The sequence below is a fragment of the Juglans microcarpa x Juglans regia genome, chromosome 5S (genome assembly GCF_004785595.1).
Source record: "Juglans microcarpa x Juglans regia isolate MS1-56 chromosome 5S, Jm3101_v1.0, whole genome shotgun sequence".
Classification (NCBI taxonomy): domain Eukaryota; kingdom Viridiplantae; phylum Streptophyta; class Magnoliopsida; order Fagales; family Juglandaceae; genus Juglans; species Juglans microcarpa x Juglans regia.
Genome location: NC_054603.1, coordinates 17,073,196 through 17,094,618, shown reverse-complemented (window position 1 = coordinate 17,094,618; position 21,423 = coordinate 17,073,196). Strand labels below are relative to the sequence as shown.

Genomic DNA, 21,423 nt, shown 5'->3' with positions numbered 1-21,423 from the left:
ATAGTGATAGAATGATTAGTTTAATCAAGTTGAAAATATAAGAAGTAAAAAATTGTTTAATTAAAATTTAAGGACTAATTTTAATTTTCCTGTACAAAATAAATCAAACAAAATTAATTTGATCAAAGTTGACAGTATCAAGATTAATTTAACTATATAAATATGGACGGTTTCGATATTAATAAAAAAAAATCTCAAAAGAATAAAGTTATCGTCGATCGAGACAGAAAATCAATCTTGGGAATGTAACTATAATTGACAAATTATCGCTTATGGAAGGTAGGAGATAGGAAGATGAACATTATGTGAACACACGAGTCAAAACTGATTCCGGCACCTGGTCGCCACTCAACGATGGGCGATTCCATGGTGGGGAGATTTTCCTCTTGCGACTTTATATTATGACAAATTGACTATGGGATGAGCACTTATGCCCAATTTGTCAACCGGTCTTCGTTTATCTTTGACTTTCCCAGCTCTAGAATGAGACCGCGCAGAACCCAAAGCCGGCTCGTGCACCATGATTATGTTATGGTTATTCTCTTTAGAGAAGCTCTCCATTTTCCCATGATTAAAAATGGGTTTTTTGCTGTTTCTCTCATGGTGGTGCTTCTGCATATTTTCAGCCTCTCACCCTTCAACAGCAGCGACAGTTTCGGACAGCTTGACGAAGAATCAGGTGCTTAAAGATGGCCAAACCCTAGTCTCCTCTGGGCAGCGCTTTGAGCTTGGGTTCTTTAGCCCGGGCAGTTCTAGCCATAGGTACTTGGGCATTTGGTACAAGAATATCACTATCACCGTGGTCTGGGTCGGCAACAGAAATAACTCAATAACTGACCTACCAGGATCACTGTCAATGGGCTCAAATGGATTCTCACTTTTGGCTAATAATTCAGGGACCATTTGGTCTGTGAATTCCACCAGGGTGCTAGAGAGCCCCATTTTGCAGCTCTTGGACAATGGGAATCTTGTTTTGAGAGAGGAAAACAATCATGATCCAGAGGGGTATGTCTGGCAAAGTTTTGATAACATAACCGACACCTTGTTGCCAGGTATGAAGCTAGGTTGGAACCTGAAAACCGGCCTGTACCGGAATATGACATCATGGTTGTCCGCGGATGATCCATCTGCCGGAGACTATAGTTTCAGCCTAGACTCACCTGAGACACCTCAGCTTGTGCTCAGCAAAGGGACCCAGAAGCAGTACAGGTGGGGTCCTTGGGATGGAGTCAGGTTCAGTGGCAGCAATGAGCTGAAGTCCAACCCTGTCTTCGTACCCATGTTCAATTCAAGCCGTGATGAAGTTTATTACACATTCGAGGTTGTAGATCAGGCGTCGCTTTTGTCAAGGTTTGTGGTGACTCAAGACGGCTTGATTCAGTACCTAACATGGGGTAAGAGCAACAATGAGTGGGTGGCCGTGGTGAACCTTCAGAGGGACAGTTGTGATAGGTATGGGACGTGTGGGCCCTATGGGAATTGTTACAATGATGGCCCTAGCTGTAAATGCTTGAAAGGTTTTACGCCAAAGTCGCCGGAGGACTGGTCGAGGATTGATTGGTCAGGTGGCTGTGTGAGGAACTGGGACTTGGAATGTGAAAATGGAGATGGGTTTGTCAAGTATGGAGGAATGAAGTTGCCTGATCATTCACATTTGGCGGCTAGTAGGAATTTGAGCCTTGAGGAATGCGAGGCCGAGTGTTCGAGGAATTGCTTGTGTATGGCTTTTACTTTAATAGATATCCATGGAAATGGGGGAGACTGTGTGATGTGGTTTGCTAATTTGGTTGATATGAGAAACTTTCCCAGTGGTGGGGATGATCTCTATATACGAATGGCTAAAAAGGAATTAGGTATGTAACTTTCATAAAAGATATTTTGTGATAGTTTCTTGCAGTAGAATAGTTCACATATGCATACGGATCAACCTGCAAAGATCAGGTTTTAGGGACAAAATAAAGGTGAAGATCACTTTTCTTACCCACAAACTTCAACTAAACGGACCTTATTTTGACGTTTCAATATCAATTTGTCCCCTCCATCCGAAACAGTGTTAATTCGAAGGGAGGGGCAAATTGAAGTTATTACTTTTAATACATAGAGGTGGAGTTTGTCTGGTTGAAGTTTGAGAGGGTAGGTGACACAGAGGTGACAGTTCATAGAGGAAAATATATAATTTATTCTTCAAAATAACAATCAAAGTTGTGATATCAGGATATGGTCTTCATGGCTATTGACATTCTCCTGAAGTTGTGTATAAAATTAGCGGATGCATTGCTTTTAATCATCTTATTGCATAATCCTTTTTTCCCAGAGAATCTGCATGGCACATTGTAAAAGTCTTTTTGCTCTGATGAACTGGATAGTGGGATAACGAGCCACTGGTCCCTGAGACTTTATAATGAAGGGCAAACATTGCTTAACCGGACTGTTTTCAATCCAGCCTTTTCTTTTATTTCAGGGGTGTTTGGCTCCTTAGTATTTGCCTCAATTTTTGTGTGCGCCTTTTATATTGAAGGTTGTACATCTAAAGCCACAAAATGCGGCACCTTGTGCTAGTCTGCTATGCTAGCTTAAGTTTTGAGAATGAGTAGTGATAAGCTTACGGCCTAATCTCAATTTATACAACATTAAATATAATAATATTTTTTATTATATATAAACCCATCAAATGAAAAATAAAAGTCAAAATAAAGTTTAGAATAATATTATTTTATTACATAGTTGTAAACAAGTTGTTATAGAGAAATAATTCTATCATTTCTCTTTGAGAATATGGCCCAAGTCGGTTAAAACTTCAAGCAATTTTGATGCTGCTGACAATGTGTTCGTCATTTTGCAAAATGCTTTACTCTGTCAACTTCTTTCATGTCCAGAGTCAATTGCTGATGCTAAGAGGAATAAACGAGTGAAGATGATTATCATCATTGTCGTATGCGCAATTACTGGGATGCTTCTATTTGGTGGCATTGGCTGGTGTACTTTTCGAATGATAAGAGCAAAGAGAAGAGGTAAAACAGCAGCTAATAAACCGTCATGGTATTGTCATTTTTGTGGAAGTGGTTGATAAAATATCACAAATTTTGAACCTACTTGATCACTAAGATGTTAAGATCTTTTTTCTCTTGGCAAATAGATGTTCAGATATTGATTGAAGTTCTTTGTTTGCTTACTTTTGCTCCTATCTTAATACATTGCCACTGTATATGTATGCATACAAGGAGTCTTTGGTTCACACAAGTAATTTTGAGTGGAACACACTTGATAATATAAAGAAGCGACTTTTAGTTGGATGCCCCTTGTTCCTAGCAAAATGTGCGTATGGCACCTTAACCATAGAATAATTTTGTTAAAGAGAACTATGAGGTTTACATGCGATGGTTTTTATAATAGAGTTAGACTTCAATCCGTTGTCTTCTAATTGTAGTTTTATGTTGGTGTCTCAACATGTACATCATGGCCTCCCTGGAAACTCTCCAAACTGTTTCATCACTAAAAGTGGTATCAGAGACAATAGTTTGGCTGAATGAATGTCATAAGCAATGATTATGTGGTGGCCTCAAGGGACCCTGACTCTTGACTCTTGACTCTTGATCATTCTTACCTTTCGTGGAGTGTAAATAGGAGCATATGGCTTGCATGATAGGGTGAGCTCTTATAATTATGAGCTTTTGCCTCTTAATTGTGATGTATGACACTTGATAAAGGCTTGTCCATGAGGGGAAACATGGATGTTGTGGTAGAGGTTGTTGATAAAAGAATGAATAACTTGTCGGGAAAATGTCAATTTAGAATTCCTTGCATGTTTATCCGTATATGTTCAATCAACTCACAGTATTGGCTTGAGTCATGTCTCAAATGTTTTGAGCTTATCTATAGTAATTTCTATTTGATAATCAGGTTTGTCGCTGCAGACTTCCCCTGCTTCTACAATATGTTTTGTTGCACTGTACTGAAAGGGAATGCAGTAATTTATTATTATTATTATTGTTGAAAATCATATTTTGCAACCATGAATGACCGACCATTCTTTTTCTCAGTTTGTACCCGAATTATCAAAACTTATAATTAACACACTAAACTAACAAACATGGGAAATTTGTACTACTAGTTAAGATCTGGTATCAGGGCCCAACTTAAGGGCTTCAAGTTCTTGCCCAAACTTGAGGGCCTAAAGTGGGGGAGGAGAGAAGCGTAAAGTGGACCCTACAACATTTATTGCTCATTTAATTCCGTCCAAAATGTTTATGTGGGCAACAATAAATGTTGTAGGACCCACTTTATATGTCACTCTCTCCCACTCGAGGCCCTCAAGTTCGGGCAAGAACTTAAGGGGATATGATTATTATAATCAACAAAAAAGAGGACTTGTGGCACAGTTATAAGGGTCAACCATCAAGTAAGGGTGCCAACTGCCAAACTTCCAAGTTTAGGATGTCAATTGCTAGTTTTGATAGCACTGTGCTGAAAGAGAAATGCTGTTATTTATTGTGGAGAATCGTTCTTTGCAGCCATGAGCGACAATCCTTTTCTGAATTTTTGAACTTTGTACAATTGGTTAAGATCTAACCACTATAATCAACGAAAAAGAGGACATGTGGCACCATTATAAGGGTCAACTCTTAAGTAATGGTGTAAATTGTCAAATTTGGTAGTTTAGGATTTCAATTGCCAGTTTTGATAGTTTAAGGAGAAAATTTAAAAAATAGTGGTAGTTCGGGAGTCAAAAATGTAATTTCCCTTTATTGTTATTATTTTATAAAAACCTGGCTTTCACCAATGATTGTTATTATTCACGATCGACCATTCTTTCACCAATAATTGTTTTGTGTAAAGCCAGGTTTGAGAATTTGTCTAGTACCAGAAATCTGTTGTCAAATTTTGTATCTGCTGTTAAATTATCTGAATTTTAGCTATTTAGCGTAATTCTGGAACTCTCTGAGTTGGAAGTGTTCGCATCCTTATTTATTTTGCATATATTTTTGGTGGCATTGCTCGAGTATGCTACAACAAAAAGTGTAATAAATTTATCTTCCTTCGGCTGATCAATTTGTATTGTAACAGGAGAAAGCTTAAACAATCCCTATAGAGATTTCATAGAAGAAACTCAGGAGGAAGACCTTGAGCTGCCTCTTTTTAGTCTGGAGACTCTATCAACTGCTACCAACGAGTTCTCTTTTAGAAATAAGATTGGACAGGGCGGCTTTGGGCCTGTCTACAAGGTAATTTCATCATGAGAGTACTGAAACTATTATAATGTAGAAACAAAAGGAACTGGACATATCAAATTTGGGAGAATGAAGCTATGTATTTCCTTTTTATCTCATAGGGTTTGCTACCAAACAGACAAGAAATTGCAGTGAAGAGGCTCTCTCAGGATTCAGGACAAGGTCTTAGAGAGTTTAAGAACGAAGTTATCTTGATTGCAAAACTTCAACACCGGAATCTTGTTAAGTTTTTAGGATGCTGCATTCATGACGAAGAAAGGATGCTAATCTATGAGTACCTTCCGAACAAAAGCTTGGACTCCTTTCTCTTTGGTTCGAGCATCTTACACTTGATATGTTTCATCCTACTGAATGGAGTACATGTTTTGTTTATATGCATGCTGCTCAATAAATGACAGTTAATATTTAACAAGAAAAAGAGGCTGAACGTTCTTGAATACATGCTTCTTCCAGATCCAACTAGAAGGAAATTACTGTCCTGGAACAAGCGCTTTCACATTATTTTGGGAATCGCACGAGGACTGCTTTATCTTCACCAAGACTCCAGGCTAAGAATCATCCATAGGGATCTCAAAGCAAGCAACATATTACTAGATAGTGAGATGAACCCCAAGATCTCAGACTTCGGAATAGCAAGAATTTTTGGAGCAGAACAGACGCAGGAAAGGACCAAGAGAGTAATTGGGACATACTATGTTTCCTAAGAATATTCTGAAAATGCATTCTGCTGTCTTACAAATAATGCTGAAACTCTTGTACGTATTTGTATGCAGTGGTTACATGTCACCAGAATATGCAATGAGCGGACACTTTTCAGTGAAATCCGATGTCTTTAGCTTTGGCGTGTTAGTGTTGGAGACGATAAGCGGGAAGAAAAACTGGGGATTTTGGCACCCTGACCATGACCTCAACCTGCTTGGACATGTAAGAATACAAAACCAAGTAATTTCCATGTTCTCTTGCTAAATAAGTTGTTGCATATTTCATTGGTATGGACTTGAGGTTTCTACTTTGACAAATTCAGTTATTAAAATTGCTTCAGGCATGGAAATTGTGGAATGAAGGGATTCCATTGGAACTGGTGGATGCAGTGATGGAGGAGCCATACTCTGTAAATGAAGTTGTCAGATGCATACAAGTTGGTCTTTTGTGCGTACAGAAACGTGTGGAAGACAGGCCAACGATGTCGTCTGTGTTGCTAATGTTGGCAAATGAGAATGCAATTGTGCCTCAACCCAAAGAACCTGGTTTTTGTGTAGAAGGTTCCTCTAAGGGAATGGATACATCATCGAGCGGAAAAAATCCACATACAGCTAATGAGCTGACTATCACAATGTTAGATGGACGTTAGAACAAGCGGATTTGAACCTCTTTCAGAAAAAAATAAAATAAAATAAAAAATAAAAATGACCAAGTTTTGTTTACAATATTTTAGAAAGATCCGTTAGTTTGTATATATTGAACACTTGATCTCCACAAAGGAATTAATTTAATTTTTTTTTTTGGCAAAATTTTCAAAGATTTAATAAAATATATTGGTGTCACAGTGTTTATAATTTATATGTTTAAATTGTTTGACAATTTCTGTTTTATTTTTTACTTTGAGTAATGTTATTTATCATTTTCATACCACACACTAACATGTGATTTGTTATTTTTATCTTTCTACTTAAACATACATGGTTATACATCAATATGTGTGTTTAAATAAAAAGGTGAAAATGATAAATTACATGTTAGTATATGGTGTAGGAGATGATAAGTATGATTTTTCTGTTGCTTATTATGGATATGGTTTCGTTTTTGGTGAGAAGGCATAGGCAATTATAGACGAGAAGGAATGTCTTCAAAAAAGAAAAAGAAGAAAGATATTTATAACTGTGAATTGTATAATTGTCGTATAATCGTTTTAAAAAAAGTGAATAAAATATGAGACTCATATGAAAAATTAATTTTTTTAATAGTGGATTTCATTCTTTTTCAAAGTAATTATGCAGTATTTATATATTTCATGATTGTATGTAGAATTACTCTTAAAAAATAAAAAATAAAAATAAATAATATTTGCAATCTAAGTGGTGCAAGACTTGCATTTTCTTTAAAAAAAATAGACAAAAATTTTATAAAAATGAATTTATAAACAGATGTCTTAATATGAGACCTTAGATTAAAAAAAAATTACTATGAAAAAAATTTAATATTTTAATATTTAATTATATTAATTTATAAATTTATTTTTATAAATTTGGCATAAATTTACGCTTATAAAAGACGGATGATGGTCTTTGACTCGGCCATCATGTACCTGTATAAACGGCCCCCAACGTCCATACAGATGGCAGATGAAGAAAAAATGGGCACGCGGTGTCCTCCCTCTTTACTTTTTACTCCCTCTCTCTCTCTCTCTCTCTCTCTCAAAAGTCCCAACCACGTTGGCCTCAAACTTGAGGTTCAGAATCTTGAACCGTTCCCATCCGTCCATTTCCTCCACCCGCACTTTCTCTCAAATAAATCAAGCCGTCGTATTCTGGACATGTCAGATGACCACGGTGCCGCTTCTTCTCCTCGTCATAGGCCAGTCTCTTTCCTTATTCTTTATTTACAATTTAGTTATTAAAATAAAAAATCCTCCGGAAAGCATGTTTCCAATATAAAAAGCAACAGCATGCTCCATGCCTAAATAAAAGTATCATCCACCGTTAAAAGTTGGTTCGTTATTAAAAAAATAATAATAATTTTTTATGTGAATTTTAATTTTTTTTTAAATAAGTACGTTACGCCGTAAATATTTTTTAATTTAAATTTTATAAATTAAATTTTATCAATTTAGTAGTATAGATGATGTGTTTTGCACACCAAATCTATAATAGAATAACTCAACAAATATATATTTTTATTTAAATCAAGTAGATATATATGAAAAAAATAATAAAATACAAGATTTATATAAAAAAGTTAATTTTTTAATCTCTCATTTTTTTTAAAAACGTGTGTTCCGCAACTTATAATTATATTTAATATTACTAACGTCTTGTTCATTTTCACAAATTTTTTCATCTCTTATTTAATAGTTATAATTTTTTCAAATTCTTACACAATAAAATAAATAATTTAATTTTTTTAAAATTTTAAAATAAAAATGATATTAAAAAATATATTATAATAATATTTTATCTCAATTTTTAATTTTTATTTCAATTTATCTAGAAAATTGCCTCTCCCCTTCTGGTTTGTTAGAATTCTACGTAAACGCGTATCAACAAATTCCACGCAGAGGCTTACCTTGTTATTAGCACGCGATCTTGGACTAAAGAGAGATATAACGTAATGCCCATTTTAATTCAAAAGGTCTGGTCATTTGCACCGTACCGAAAGGTTCGTGGTTCAGACTTCAGAGTCCGAATTTGTATATATTTTACAGTTTTTACGTATTCTATTTAAAATAAAAAATTATATAAAAAAATTACTTTTTAATTTTTCTCAAAGGATAGACGGATATTTTAAAATTTGATTTGTATTCGTAATTCATTTCAATTCATCTTATTATTATTTATTAATTTTAATTTATAAATTTTACTATTATTTATAATTAATCTTATTATTATTTATAATTCAACTTAATTCATCTTCGAATTCAAACCGGCGTAGAGAGAATACTGCACACACTCCCGATCTTGTATTGAGCAGTAGATCGTTCTTTTGCTTTTTATTCTCGGCATTTGTTACAGAAATGCCCTTCCAGTACTTTCTATTATTATTATTAATTTTTTTGTCAGTAATGAAAAAGTTGAGGCAATGATGACTTTATCCTCTCTTTTTCGTCTCCCTTCCTCCCTCCCCCAATACCCTTTTGTTTCCGGCAAAAGTAACCGACAAGAAATTTATGATACCGTGTACAGGTTTTTATGCTTATTTATATCCCTATCAACTGTTTAAACCTTCCTACCTTCCTCCCTTCTTTTCAATTCTATACCCCCATTTAAATATATATAAAAATTTCAATCTATAATTTTATTATAAAATTATATACATCGTATTATTATTTTATTATATAAAATATGACATGTATTTTATTATTAAATAATCTTTTATTAAATAATTATTTATCATCTGATAATAATAAATATAATATATCTTATATAGTGTGATATATAATATTACTTTTATATCATAATCTTTAATTTCATTTCCTATTATATATGTTGTTGAGTCATAATTTTTTTTTCTTTTCTTCTAAATTTAAAAATAATACTCGAAATTTATAATATAACATCTTATAAATTAGGAGACATTTTAAGAGTTGGTTTGAATTTATAAATAATATGAAATACTTTTAAATGAAAGATAAAAGTTAAAAAAAATATTGTTAGAATATTATTTTTTAATATTATAATTAATTTAATATTTAAAAAAATAAATTATTTATTATATTTTATATAAAAATTTAAAAAATTATAATAATAAAATAAAATGATATAAGATAAAACATTTTGATTGGGCCTTAACCTCAAAAATAACATTAATTTAATTTTTTTTTTTTTAAAATAAACATATCTCTAAATTTAATATCATTTTTGTTATTTTCAAGGCTCGCGAAAGGGTCTCCCACTTAAAAACCCCATGAAAACCCTCCTCCAAACGAAGTGACAGAAAGGAAAGGAAGAAAGAAAGACTGAAAGAGGGCGCACACAGAAGGATTGCGAGCGGAGGAAAATGGCGACTCAGTTCCCGGACGATTTCAAGTGCCCGATTTCACTCGAGATCATGTCCGACCCGGTTATCCTCTCATCGGGTCACACCTTCGATCGTCCCTCCATCCAGCGGTGGCTGGACGCAGGCCACCGCTCCTGCCCAGTTACCAAACTGCCCCTCCCCGATAACCCTTCCCTCATCCCCAACCACGCCCTCCGCAGCCTCATTTCCAACTTTGCCCTCGTCTTCCCTCCAAAACCTCAACCCTACCCCGAGCCCCAGGCCCTGATCTCCAACCTCACCTCCCCCTCCTCCTGTCTCGACTCCAAGCTCGACTCTCTCGACCAACTCACCAAGCTCTCCAAGCGCGACTCGGCCTTCCGACGGAGAATCACTGAGGCTGGCGCCGTCTCGGCCGTCCTCAACTGCGCCGCCTCCGACAACTCTGGTCTCCAAGAGAAGTCGCTCTCTCTGCTGCTCAATCTCAGCCTCGACGACGATAACAAAGTGGGTCTCGTCGCCGAGGGCGCGATTTCGCGAATAGTTGCCGCTCTGCAAACCGGCTCGGCTGATTCGCGCGCCCTGGCGGCTACGATTATAACAAGTTTAGCTGTTGTGGAGGTGAACAAGGCCACGATTGGAGCATACCCATATGCTATACGAGCCTTGGTTTTGCTTCTTCGTGACGGAAAAGGCCGTGGGAAGAAGGAGGCGGCGACGGCGCTCTACGCCCTATGTTCTTTTCCCGATAACCGGAGACGAGCCGTGCAGTGTGGATCGGTACCCATTTTGATCAGAATTGCGGATTCGGGGCTTGAGAGAGCCGTGGAGGTCTTGGGTCTTCTGGCGAAAAGTAAGGAAGGGAGGGAGGCAATGGAGAGGTTCAATGGGTGTGTGATGGTTTTGGTGAGAGTGGTCAAGAATGGGAACTCGAGAGGGATTGAGTATGCTTTGTTAACACTGAACTCGCTTTGTTGCCATAGCGAAGAAATGTGCGCGGAGGCGAGGAGCGAAGGGGTTTTGGATCTTTGTATGGGTTTTGTGGAGGGTGATAATGAGAAGATTAGGCGAAACGCTTCCAGTTTGGTTCGGGTTCTGAGTGGAGGGCACTCGATGCGGTGAATTTGCTGTCGGAAAATTCGATTTTGCGGGCATAGAGTTGGGGTTGTGATCGCTTTGGAGGTGAGTTGGTTTTTTGGTTAATTGGTTGAACGTTGTTGAATAGTTTCTGTACAAACAAAACCGATTAGATTATGATGGTGGGTGGGTGGTTGTTGTTTGCGGGGGAAGGGGGGCATGGTTCTTTTGTATCTTGTACATTGTGAAATAAAGATGAAATGAATGGTTAGCTCTTTTGTTACCTGTTTTGGGGAAGTTTCAAATAGCGGCAATTTAACTGCACAAATCAATATATCCACAGCCATAATTATTTAACTACAATGCAGTATTCTATTACTCGAAATAAGATGAACCAGCCTTCCTCGGAAGCCAACCAGCTCAAATGCGGGAAGTAAAATCTCTAGCTGTCGTCTTCGTTCCCTGAAAAATGAGATGAGATAGTATGAACCTAGAAGTTTATTAGCTTGGCTGGCCAGATGCTTAATTTCAGTTCTTTGTAGTTAAGAGCGGTCATCGCCAGCACTTGTGTCTTACAAACTGCTGTATGCTCTTAAAACCTTTTGTATTTCTCATTACTATTCTTCTGATATATCTTGGATAGGAGCTGAACAAAATAGCAAGAATTCAGAACTATGTTGGCCCAAGATTAAGGGACAGTAATTGCATTTCAGAATGTATTTTGACATTCTAGTAGCTTATTGAATTTTTCTCTGCTGCTAACTATGATTAGTTATGATGTCATTATTATACAGAGTTATCTGGTGAAACAAGCTTTGTGTATTGAAGGGATTCGTATCAGTAAGACTTATTTTGCTTTTGCTATTCCTTTATTTTCGGGTTACATGGTCGCTTCAAATCTGAAACATGATATTTCTTTAGATGTAGGATTTCATTTCAAAATGCTCACAGGACCAGATTTTTTTGCTTTCATACTGGATTTTTATTTTCTTGCCTATGTTTTCTTCAACATGCATAACACTGTGTAAGGTTCATTGGATATCAGATTTATTTGGTCACATAGTAGATGCCGACCATGCTCACATACAATTCATGGAGATTGTTCTTGGATGTGTACTTTTCATATCGGGGTGCTTGTACTCAACCTCTGCAATTACGAACAATTACCTTACTTACTGTAGCTCCACAATCTGCCTTATTTTCTTTTAGTTATAAACAATAATGCTTATAATATCGTTGCAAGGATGTAGTGGACAGTTGTACGTTTTTTCGCTGAATGGACAGTTCAACTTGGTTAGCTTCTGAATCTCTGATGTAGCCTTCTTTCTTTTATCCGATGCTACACTAAACCACTACACTTTGCATCTACAGTTCTCTTTTTTTTTGGGGGGGCACAACTTATATTGCTGCATGCACTCGCTGAAGTTGCAGTAGACAGTAGACTATCATTGGAGAACTCTTTGAATGTCACTTGCTATGGAGATTGGGGAGTCAGATTGTTGAATTATCTTTTCGGAAGGAAATTGCTTTTCCAAGATTCAGGATGCCGAGCTTCTCTTAAACCTTGAAATCTGGGGCAGTTCTCGTTAGGCATATTGTAGTTAGTTATTACAGTTCCAAGTTCCAGTCCAGCTGTGATTTCCTTGTTACACAACATACTTGTTACTTCATGCTGGTGTGCTGAAGATATTCTTCTACTTCTCAAGTGACTTGCCTTTCAATATTTGAAGATGATAACATACACTTGCTGATTAATACTTGTGATGTCATCTTATACAGTTGAAGAATGGTGCATCAGCTTTCTTAAGCTGAAATCTAATGCTGGCTGCCCATCTCCCATTGCATACATATCAGATGTGTAAATTATAAAGCCGGTTATGAGCGCATGCTCTGAATCTATGATTCACTTCCCTAAGAAATTGTATTTTATGGATTTACTGGTGAAGTATCCGAGTGTGTATGCATTTCTCTTTTGGCCTGCGGCCGCCCTGAAATTAGGTTCACCAGCCAGAATGCAGAAACATATATGATGCATATTATTTTATGGTTTTTGATGCATAAATGGAAGTTGGGATTGGTAGGGCTGTCCTGCATTGAGATAATGTCAAGTAATGTTGGTTTATCTTCCGTGATATTCTTGGGTCGGTCCCCCCTTATTTGTTTAATAATTGGGTGGGGGTAGGTTGTTTGTGGTTTTGATTCTTCTTTGTTTGGAAGAAGCAATGAAGCTTCCTGATCTTGGGTATTGTCTTTCACGTGTGGTCCGTCTTAGGTGGCCGAGATTGACTTGTTTTTATCTCTCTTTTTATGGGCCCTCTGCATATTCAAATGGTTTGTTAGATACTGTTTTCGGTTGTTGCTGCCGTTCTATGACAATGATCTTCCTATGTCCTATGTATATATATATATATATAGCAAACATTATACCACTGGGACAGAATTCAATGATTTAGATTCTTAGATTTAACTATATTAAGAATCTTGATTGTATGTCGTATCATCCAAAGAAACTGGGGTTTTAGCGGAATGGTTAAATTAATTAATTAAAAAAATAAAATATCAAGCATATTTTGGAGTATATTACATATTAAATAAAATCCACAACATTGGCACATTTATCTATTAAATGTCATTATTAAGCTAGTAATATGAATAGCAAACTATATAAATCATTAGCTTTTTATTGTTGGCTGGCATGCTTTACTTTTTCTTCTTGTTGTATTTGAATGGGGTCCAGTTTGGTGGGCTTTTTTTGGGCCCAGGGGTGGTGAAAATATGCCCAACAACGGTATATTTGGAAAGCTTGTGATGTTGTAAAATCCAACAGGAGATATTCCATTACTAGACAACTAGAGGCAAGCCAAACCCTATAAAAAATTATTCAACAATTAATATTACTGATCTTTATAATTTTGCCCACAAAGAAACTAAGACCTCCAAATATACCAATGAACTCACTGGCACTCTTAAGAATACAATGATTCAAAGATCAAGTAGGTAATGGTTTATGTATAATGAGAGAAAACTGTTTAGGCTAATAGGCACATCATGTCACAAAAGGTTCTCTCTCATAAGGAAGAAAGAAACATGTAATTGTTGACATAATGCCCAAGACAATTTGAAAATCATGCATCATCAAACGATTTGGCTCAAAGCAAACTCAAAAATTAATTGGTTTTTATAAACCTTGTACATTTCGATGCAACTAGGTTTTCTTGATCTCGCTGTGTGCTTCTAGCGAACTATTTAACATCAATTCACAAATTTAGAAAAAGTGATTCAAAATATAAGATACTTTTTAATCTAATCCCTTGTAAACACACATGGAATTAGATTTGTTCTCAATCTTGTAAGTTAACAAGATATTACATTAATGCAAAGCTCTAGGTCTTTTTAGCTGACTTTCACTTCAGTCCTCTAGAATAGGGTTGGCATAGAGCTTAGTTGTAGGTACTCTTTCTAACTCATTTTCTTACACATACGTGTCTTTTAACACCCAAAGAATAGAGTTTGAGAAAACTTATAGATTTCTTTGCACATATGTGAACCCGTATTTGGATCCTCGAATTCATTTATTTATTTTTCCATCTAAGTAGCAATCGCTAGATCAAAACTAAAATGCATGGTTGTTTATCCCTAACATTAGTTATTAGAGCTTGGTGGGAGAGCTATTGAAAATAACCAGTTTCTAACTCCACCAAGTTTATAGTGTCTTCATAAAGCCTTATAATAATTTCTGATTAAAAATGTATTTACAAGACGAAGCAAAGATGGCAAGTTGATGAAGGAAGAGATGAAGCCATATTTTAATATTTTAATACTCTCTTTAAAGCTGCTGATGATCTTGGCAACATGGATTTTTTGCAAGGACAAGCTGGCAGATTAACATCTGATATGGTGGAACAACTGGATATGATCTTTATAGAGGAAGAGGTGAAGTTGGCTTTAAATGAGATGCACCCAACAAAGGCACCTGGACCAGATGGTATGGCTCCTCTCTTTTATCAAAAATTCTGGTATGTGGTTGGTAAAGATGTCACTGATGCAGTACTTCATGCTCTTAATAATGGTCAATTTCCAACTGATATTAACCACACTTTTCTGACCTTGATACCAAAGAAAAAAAAAGCCTAGGTTAGTGTCTGATTATTAGCCAATAAGCCTTTGTAATGTCATCTATAAGTTGATTTCAAAGATTCTAACAAATAGACTCAAGAGAATCTTACTTGCCATTATCTCACCTTCACAAACAGCTTTTGTTCTTGGCAGATTAATAACTAACAACTTATGAATTGGTTCTTTTTTTGAGGAAGAGAAGTGAAAATGATGGTTTTATGTCTTTGAAGTTGGATATGAGAAAGACTTATGATAGGATAGAATGGAGATTTCTTGAGGAAGTGATGAAATAGATGGGATTTAGTTCAAAATGGATGTAGTTGGTAATGTTTTGTGTCCAGCCAGTTTCTTTTTCAATTCTTGTGAATGGAGAGCCAAAGGGACTTATTTTTCCATCTTGTGGATTGAGATAAGGGGATCCCATTTCCCCTTATCTCTTTCTTCTATCTACTGAATGTCTCACAGTTCTGCTGGACCAGGCTAATACTTATCAACAAATAGAGGGGATTCGAGTTTGTAGAGGGGCTCCTAAGCTAAATCATCTGCTGTTTGCAGATGATAGTGTTCTTTTCTATAGCTAATTTGCAAACCTGCATAACTCTTCAACACAAGTTGGACATCTATGAGAAAGCATTTGGTTAGAAAATAAATCGAGAAATACTTCAATGGTGTTCAGTAACAATGTCCATCCATCTCAATAAGAGGAGATAATGTAGTTTTGGGGAGTTCAACAGTTTCAGCAAGGAAAGAATATCAAGCATTCTCATCTTTAAAGCATGGAGTTTGGTCAAAATTATAAGGATGAAAAGAGAAATTACTATCTCAAGGAGGGAAAGAAATTTTGTTGAAAGCAGTGGCTCTCTCAATACCCACCTATACTATGATATTTTAAGCTCCCAAAGTCCTTGTGTTCAGAATTATAGGGAATGATGACTAATTTTTTGTGGGGACAGAAAAAAGAAGAAAAGAAGATGTGTTGGATTAGTTGGAAGAAAATGTGTGAATCAAAGCAAAGTGGTGGTATAGGCTTTAAGAACTTGCAGATTTTTAATATGGCCCTTTTAGCAAAGCAAGGTTGGAGGATTATAAATGATGAAACCACTCTACTTCATAAGATTTTTAAGGTTAGATATTTCTCAATATCTAGTTTTAAAGATTCTAAATTCGGTGGTGCCCCTTCCTATGTTTGGAGAGGAATTTGGGAAGCTAAAAACAGTTAACTCAATGGTTGTAGGTGGCCTGTAGGGAACGACATGTCCATTAACATTTGGACTGGTTTCTGGCTTCCAAACCACAAGTTGATTCCTATTCCTGCTGTTGTTGCTAATGTTACAGGTTCAGATATGAGAAATAGAGTAGCATCTCTAATGAAAGATAATATTAGATGTTGGGATATTGAGAAGATGAGGAATTTGTTACTAGTGAAAGAGGCAAATGAGGTGCTTAGTATCAAATTAACCTCTGAAAAATATATTAGATACACTTGTTTGGGAGCATGAGAAAAGTGGGAAGTATAGTGTTAAAAGTGCTTATGATTTTTTCCTCTCTGTGGAACAAAATAGACATCAGATGGCTGAGAGTTCAAGTGCTACAGAATAGAGATTGTTACGGAAGAATTTATGGAAACTCCGTATACCTCATCGAGTAAGAATTTTTGCATGGAGGGCATGCAAAAATATTCTTCCTACACTTCAAAATCTTAAGACTCGAAAGGTTCTTGAGGATGCAAGTTGTCATTGGTGTAAAAAAGAAGAGGACTTCTTAAACCATGCATTGGTTTACTGCCCTCAAATTATAGATAGTTGGATCTAGTATATTCCTTCTCTCAAAGACTCAACTCACAGGTTTGACTTCTTATAATTAGTTCACACTATCTTGAGAAGAAAAACTGAAGGGGAGTTAGAGAAACTATTTTCGATGGCATGGGGACTATGATATAGGTGTAATCAAAAGAAGTATGATGAGAATATCTTGTCACCAAATCAAGTCATAGAGTATGCTTTGTCTTTATATCAGGAACATAAAGTAGTGGCATAGGCACAAAAGCAAAAGCAGAACTATAGATGTTGTTGGCAACTACCTCCAATAGGTGTTTTAAAGCTTAATGTGGATGGAGCAACATTTAGTGATCAGTGTAGATCTGATATTGATGTGGTCTTAAGAGATGATAAAGGCCAAGTGATTTTTTGTTGCTAGTAAACTAGAAAATGCATTTGCTGATCCGATGGAGATTGAGCTACTTGCTATTTTGAGAGGGTTGCAATTGTGTATTCCCTTAGGCCTAGCTGAGTTACAAATTGAAAGTGATGCACTCCTTGTTGTAGAAGAACTGACTAAGGATGGGAGTTCAACAACTCTGTGGGGTAGCCTTGTTCAAGAAATCAAAACGTTACACAACAATCACTCTAATTGGTCTATTCAACATAGAGGTCATGTAGCGAATGGTGTAGCTCATGCTTTGGCTAAATTTGCATGGCATCTTGATGATGTATCTCTTTGGTGGGATTCAATTCCAGATTGTATATCCCAAGCTATTTGGGTTGATTCATCTTTGTAATGTTTAAAATGATGAATAAAAGTATTATGTTCTTATAAAAAAAAAAAAAAAGAATTAGTTATTATCATCGAATAACTACATTTGAATGGATTGAAATGTATAAGTTCATTAAAAGAATTAAAGATGAATTGATAAAAAAGAAATTACTTTTACATAGTAATTATACCTATTCAAGAGTAAATGTGTCTTCATTAATCAAAGTATGTTAATAAGTTTTAGCATTTCATTAAAGATAATATTTATTGTTGAATTATAGGTATAATTGATCATCAAAGTTGGTCCAATGAAAACTGTTATCAATTTTGATGTTCACACTCTAGACAAAGCAACATATAATTGTCCATGAGAAAATACTGGTCGGGAAAGATAAATACTGACATAATCAAGTATCTAACCTTGCGCTTTATTTATAGTCATGACAAAACTTTGATTATTTATTACGTCATTATGAACGCGAAAGGGATATTTTTAGTTTGATTAAATAAAAATAGTGTTATTAAAATAAGTAACATTTTCTCCTTGATAGTAACCAATAACAATTTCTACATCTATAATATTAACTTTAAAGTTGCGACAAATTAAACGTGTCCATTGATTAATCATTCATATGGATCAATATTTTGGAGCAACATAACTGCCCAATTTAGCTACAACGGTAATTAATGAGAAGAAAGGCTCATGATAAAGGCAAGAAAAAAGGCACAAATTAAACCCAAAATAGAAAGCAAAATATATACATATGTTACACAAACATTTTTTAACATAAACCGTAGATGTAGACTTCAAAGCGCTCAATAATAGAGAGTCTGACAAACTTTATATAAATAAATGCAATAAAACTTAAAGAGTAAGAAAGCACAGAAAGACTAAGGCTATTACTTTTTTTTCTAAAAGTAGAAAAACAAAAACTAGAGAAAACAAAAACCAAATTTACGATTTTGACTGTCCCATGTATTTGTCCCAACGAAGAATACACAAATGAAGAATAACCAATACCACAATCTTGATGCCCCAACCATTAGGCCAAACAAAGAAAACACAAATGAAGAAAAGTTGAGACCATAATGTTGAACCTTGAAGAGACATCCTTGAAGAGATATATCAGCCATAACTCCATAATTCTCGAGTCTCCATTATTTTCTCCTCAGATCTCTCCAAATAACAACTGATGTGATTTCTTTCTTATTTTAAGCATAATGTTAGTCTTACACTACTTTAAATAGAATTTCCATAACATTCTTTCACAGTTGTAGAGTTTCCTTATTTATTTCTTGTCCAATTGTAGACCTTTGTTTTGTCCTCTATTTTTGTATCTTGTAAATGTTATATAAATAAAATACGAGTCATGCATACTGACAGACTATTTTTCTCATTCTTGCAAGGTATCAAGAGCCGCACATGAGGAACTTTGTCAAACATGTCTTCCTCCTCTACTTCCTCTCAGATTCCTCATGTGGACGAGTTGGCCCCTTTGATTTGTTTTCTTCCAAAACTCATGTCTCAGACATTTCAATTAAATTAGCCTCTACAAATTACCTACTATAGAAAGCCCAGGTTGTTCCCATTTTACGTGGCCATGGGCTCCTCAGCTATATAACCAATGAATTTTCTTGCCCACCTACAATTGTTGCTGCTACTGATGGTACTATAACTGAGAACCCCATTGCTGTCAAATGCCTACGCATTGATCAATTGATCCTCGACTGAATCAATAGCTCGCTGCCCAATGCTCCTCTCTCTCAGGTGATCAACAATGAGACCTCCCATCAAGCTTGGGATGTGTTGGAAACACTGTATGGTCGAAATACTCGAGGTTGTGTCCAATAAATGAAAGGTGAGCTCCAATCCCTCACCAAAGGTACTGCTTCAATGGAAGATTACTTTCATAAAGCAAAGTCTTTGGCCCTTGCACTCTGTGGTGCTGGCAAACTAATGGAAGATGATGATTTTATCATCTATTTACTCAGAGAATTAGGATTTGAATTTGATCTAATAGTGGTTGCTATTAATGCAAGAGATAGTTTTTCCTCACATGAAGTTGTAATTAGCAAGGTAAGGGTCTTTGATCTTTAGATTCAAGCAGGAAGAAACTCAGTTGTGGCTTTCTACACCAATAGAATTGCCCTTTCTCCAAATCATAATGAAGAAAACTCATCTTCTCGTGGGCGTTATCAGAATAATTAGCACAAATATAAGTCAAATCGTGGGGGTGGTAGGTCCCAAGTTCTCACCAATTTTGGCCGCTGTCAACAAAATTTCTCCCGTGGCAATGGCAAGCCTCCTGTACATAATAGGCATATAACGTGCTTCTGTTGTGGTGGACCTAACCACAAAGCCAACAGCTGTTGTGCTACTAATGAAGAAGAGAAAAATACTCTTATTGTTCCACCACAACAGTAAGAGTATCTGGATACTCTTATACTTATCTCACCATTAAAAATACTCTTATTGTTCCAACTTTTAAAAAGAGACTTCTCTCTGTTTCTCAATTTATTGCTAACCACAAGTGTAGTTTTGTGTTCTATCCATGGGACTTTATGATAAAGGCCCTGAAGACCAGATTGGTGATGTTTAAAGGTCTCGTTGACACTGGTTCGTACCGGTTACGTGCCATCCCAACCTCTTCTATTCTAGTTGCATTTCAAGCTACCAAGATTTCCAGCACCATTTGGCATGCACGTTTGGGCCATCCCAATTCAAGATCTCTTCAGCTTATGTTCTCTTGTTTGCCTACTTTAAATAAACATGTTGATTTTTGTGAAAGTTACACTCTTGGAAAATCAAAGAAATTGGCTTTTGCCTCTCGTACTACCTATGTTCAAAATGTTATACATACCCTTAATATGGATGTTTAGGGACTGGCTCCAATACCTTCTTATGATGGTTTTCGATTTTATTTGATTGTTCTAGATGAATTTTCTCGTTACATGTGGCATTTTCTCATGGCTTGTAAATCAGATGTCATTCATATTCTTCTTGCATTTTTTAAAATGCTAGAAACTCAATTTCAAACTCAAGTGAAAATTATTCAAAGTGACAAGGGTGGTGAGTTTGTGAATACCTCATTAAAACATTATTTTGCTTCAAATGAGATCCTTCATCGGTTATCTTGTCCTGGAACTCTAGAACAAAATGACTTAGCTGAACGCTGACATCGCCATATTGTTGAGACTAGTCTCACTTTAATGGTTCGTGCTTCTATTCCATCCAAAATTTGGACTACGACCTTTACCATAACAATTTTTCTCATCAATAGGCTACCCACTCCTATTCTCCATGGCAAATCTTCCTATGAGCTTGTTTTTAATTATCCACCATGTTATACTCCTTTGCGAATTTTTGGTTGTGCATGTTACCCATATTTAACTCCTTTTGGCTGTTCTAAACTAGATTTCAAAACTACTAGATGTGTTTTTCTCGACTACTCATCACACCACAAAGGATATTGTTGTCTGAATCTGATCACGGGCCATGTCTTCATCTCTAGAATTATTCTTTTTTATGAGACAATATTTCCTTTCAACACACAACAGAATTCGTATAATCCTCCTGTCCAGCTCTTTAAACTTCGGCATCTACCCAAAATTCTTCACACTACACCCGATCACCCTTCTTGTGTCAATCCAAGCTCAGAAGATGTGCCACTTGCCATTCCACCAGAAACTCCTTCATACTCCTCCCCTACTTCACCTCAAGTCTATATGCATGCAGTGCCAATTCGTACTCATGCCATGGTTATATGGAACCGGGATG

The 21,423-nt window shown here is 36.0% G+C and overlaps 2 protein-coding genes across 10 annotated transcripts; both read left to right on the top strand.

Moving 5' to 3' along the window:
- Positions 1 to 383: 383 nt before the first annotated feature.
- Positions 384 to 6,634, top strand: LOC121267488 (receptor-like serine/threonine-protein kinase SD1-6). Of its 2 annotated transcripts, XM_041171377.1 has the most exons (7): positions 384 to 1,853; positions 2,877 to 3,011; positions 5,065 to 5,222; positions 5,330 to 5,540; positions 5,682 to 5,920; positions 6,003 to 6,152; positions 6,271 to 6,634. In XM_041171377.1, the coding sequence occupies exons 1-7, from the start codon at positions 578 to 580 to the stop codon at positions 6,577 to 6,579; spliced, it is 2,478 nt and encodes an 825-aa protein (XP_041027311.1). In that variant the 5' UTR covers positions 384 to 577; the 3' UTR covers positions 6,580 to 6,634. The 2 variants fall into 2 exon arrangements, with proteins under 2 accessions (XP_041027311.1, XP_041027312.1); XM_041171378.1 differs by lacking the exons at positions 384 to 1,853; positions 2,877 to 3,011; positions 5,065 to 5,222 and having other exon boundaries at positions 5,496 to 5,628; positions 5,664 to 5,920.
- Positions 6,635 to 9,849: 3,215 nt separating this feature from the next.
- On the top strand, positions 9,850 to 12,816 carry LOC121267766 (U-box domain-containing protein 8). 8 transcript variants are annotated; one of them, XM_041171815.1, is made up of 3 exons: positions 9,850 to 11,102; positions 11,792 to 11,837; positions 11,925 to 12,294. In XM_041171815.1, exon 1 carries the CDS (start codon positions 9,942 to 9,944, stop codon positions 11,040 to 11,042), a length of 1,101 nt encoding a protein of 366 aa, XP_041027749.1. In that variant the 5' UTR covers positions 9,850 to 9,941; the 3' UTR covers positions 11,043 to 11,102; positions 11,792 to 11,837; positions 11,925 to 12,294. The 8 variants fall into 8 exon arrangements, with proteins under 8 accessions (XP_041027749.1, XP_041027747.1, XP_041027746.1 ...); XM_041171813.1 differs by adding an exon at positions 11,366 to 11,581 and having other exon boundaries at positions 11,792 to 12,294; XM_041171812.1 differs by adding an exon at positions 11,341 to 11,581 and having other exon boundaries at positions 11,792 to 12,294.
- Positions 12,817 to 21,423: the final 8,607 nt, after the last annotated feature.

Bases quoted from the DNA above. Each gene is read 5' to 3' on its own strand.
- LOC121267766 (XM_041171811.1), top strand. From the start codon at position 9,942: ATGGCGACTCAGTTCCCGGACGATTTCAAGTGCCCGATTTCACTCGAG.
- LOC121267488 (XM_041171377.1), top strand. From the start codon at position 578: ATGGGTTTTTTGCTGTTTCTCTCATGGTGGTGCTTCTGCATATTTTCA. The intron at 1,854-2,876 runs GTATGTAACTTT...TTTCATGTCCAG, and splicing joins AATGGCTAAAAAGGAATTAG to AGTCAATTGCTGATGCTAAG. The intron at 5,921-6,002 runs TATGTTTCCTAA...TTTGTATGCAGT, and splicing joins AGAGAGTAATTGGGACATAC to GGTTACATGTCACCAGAATA.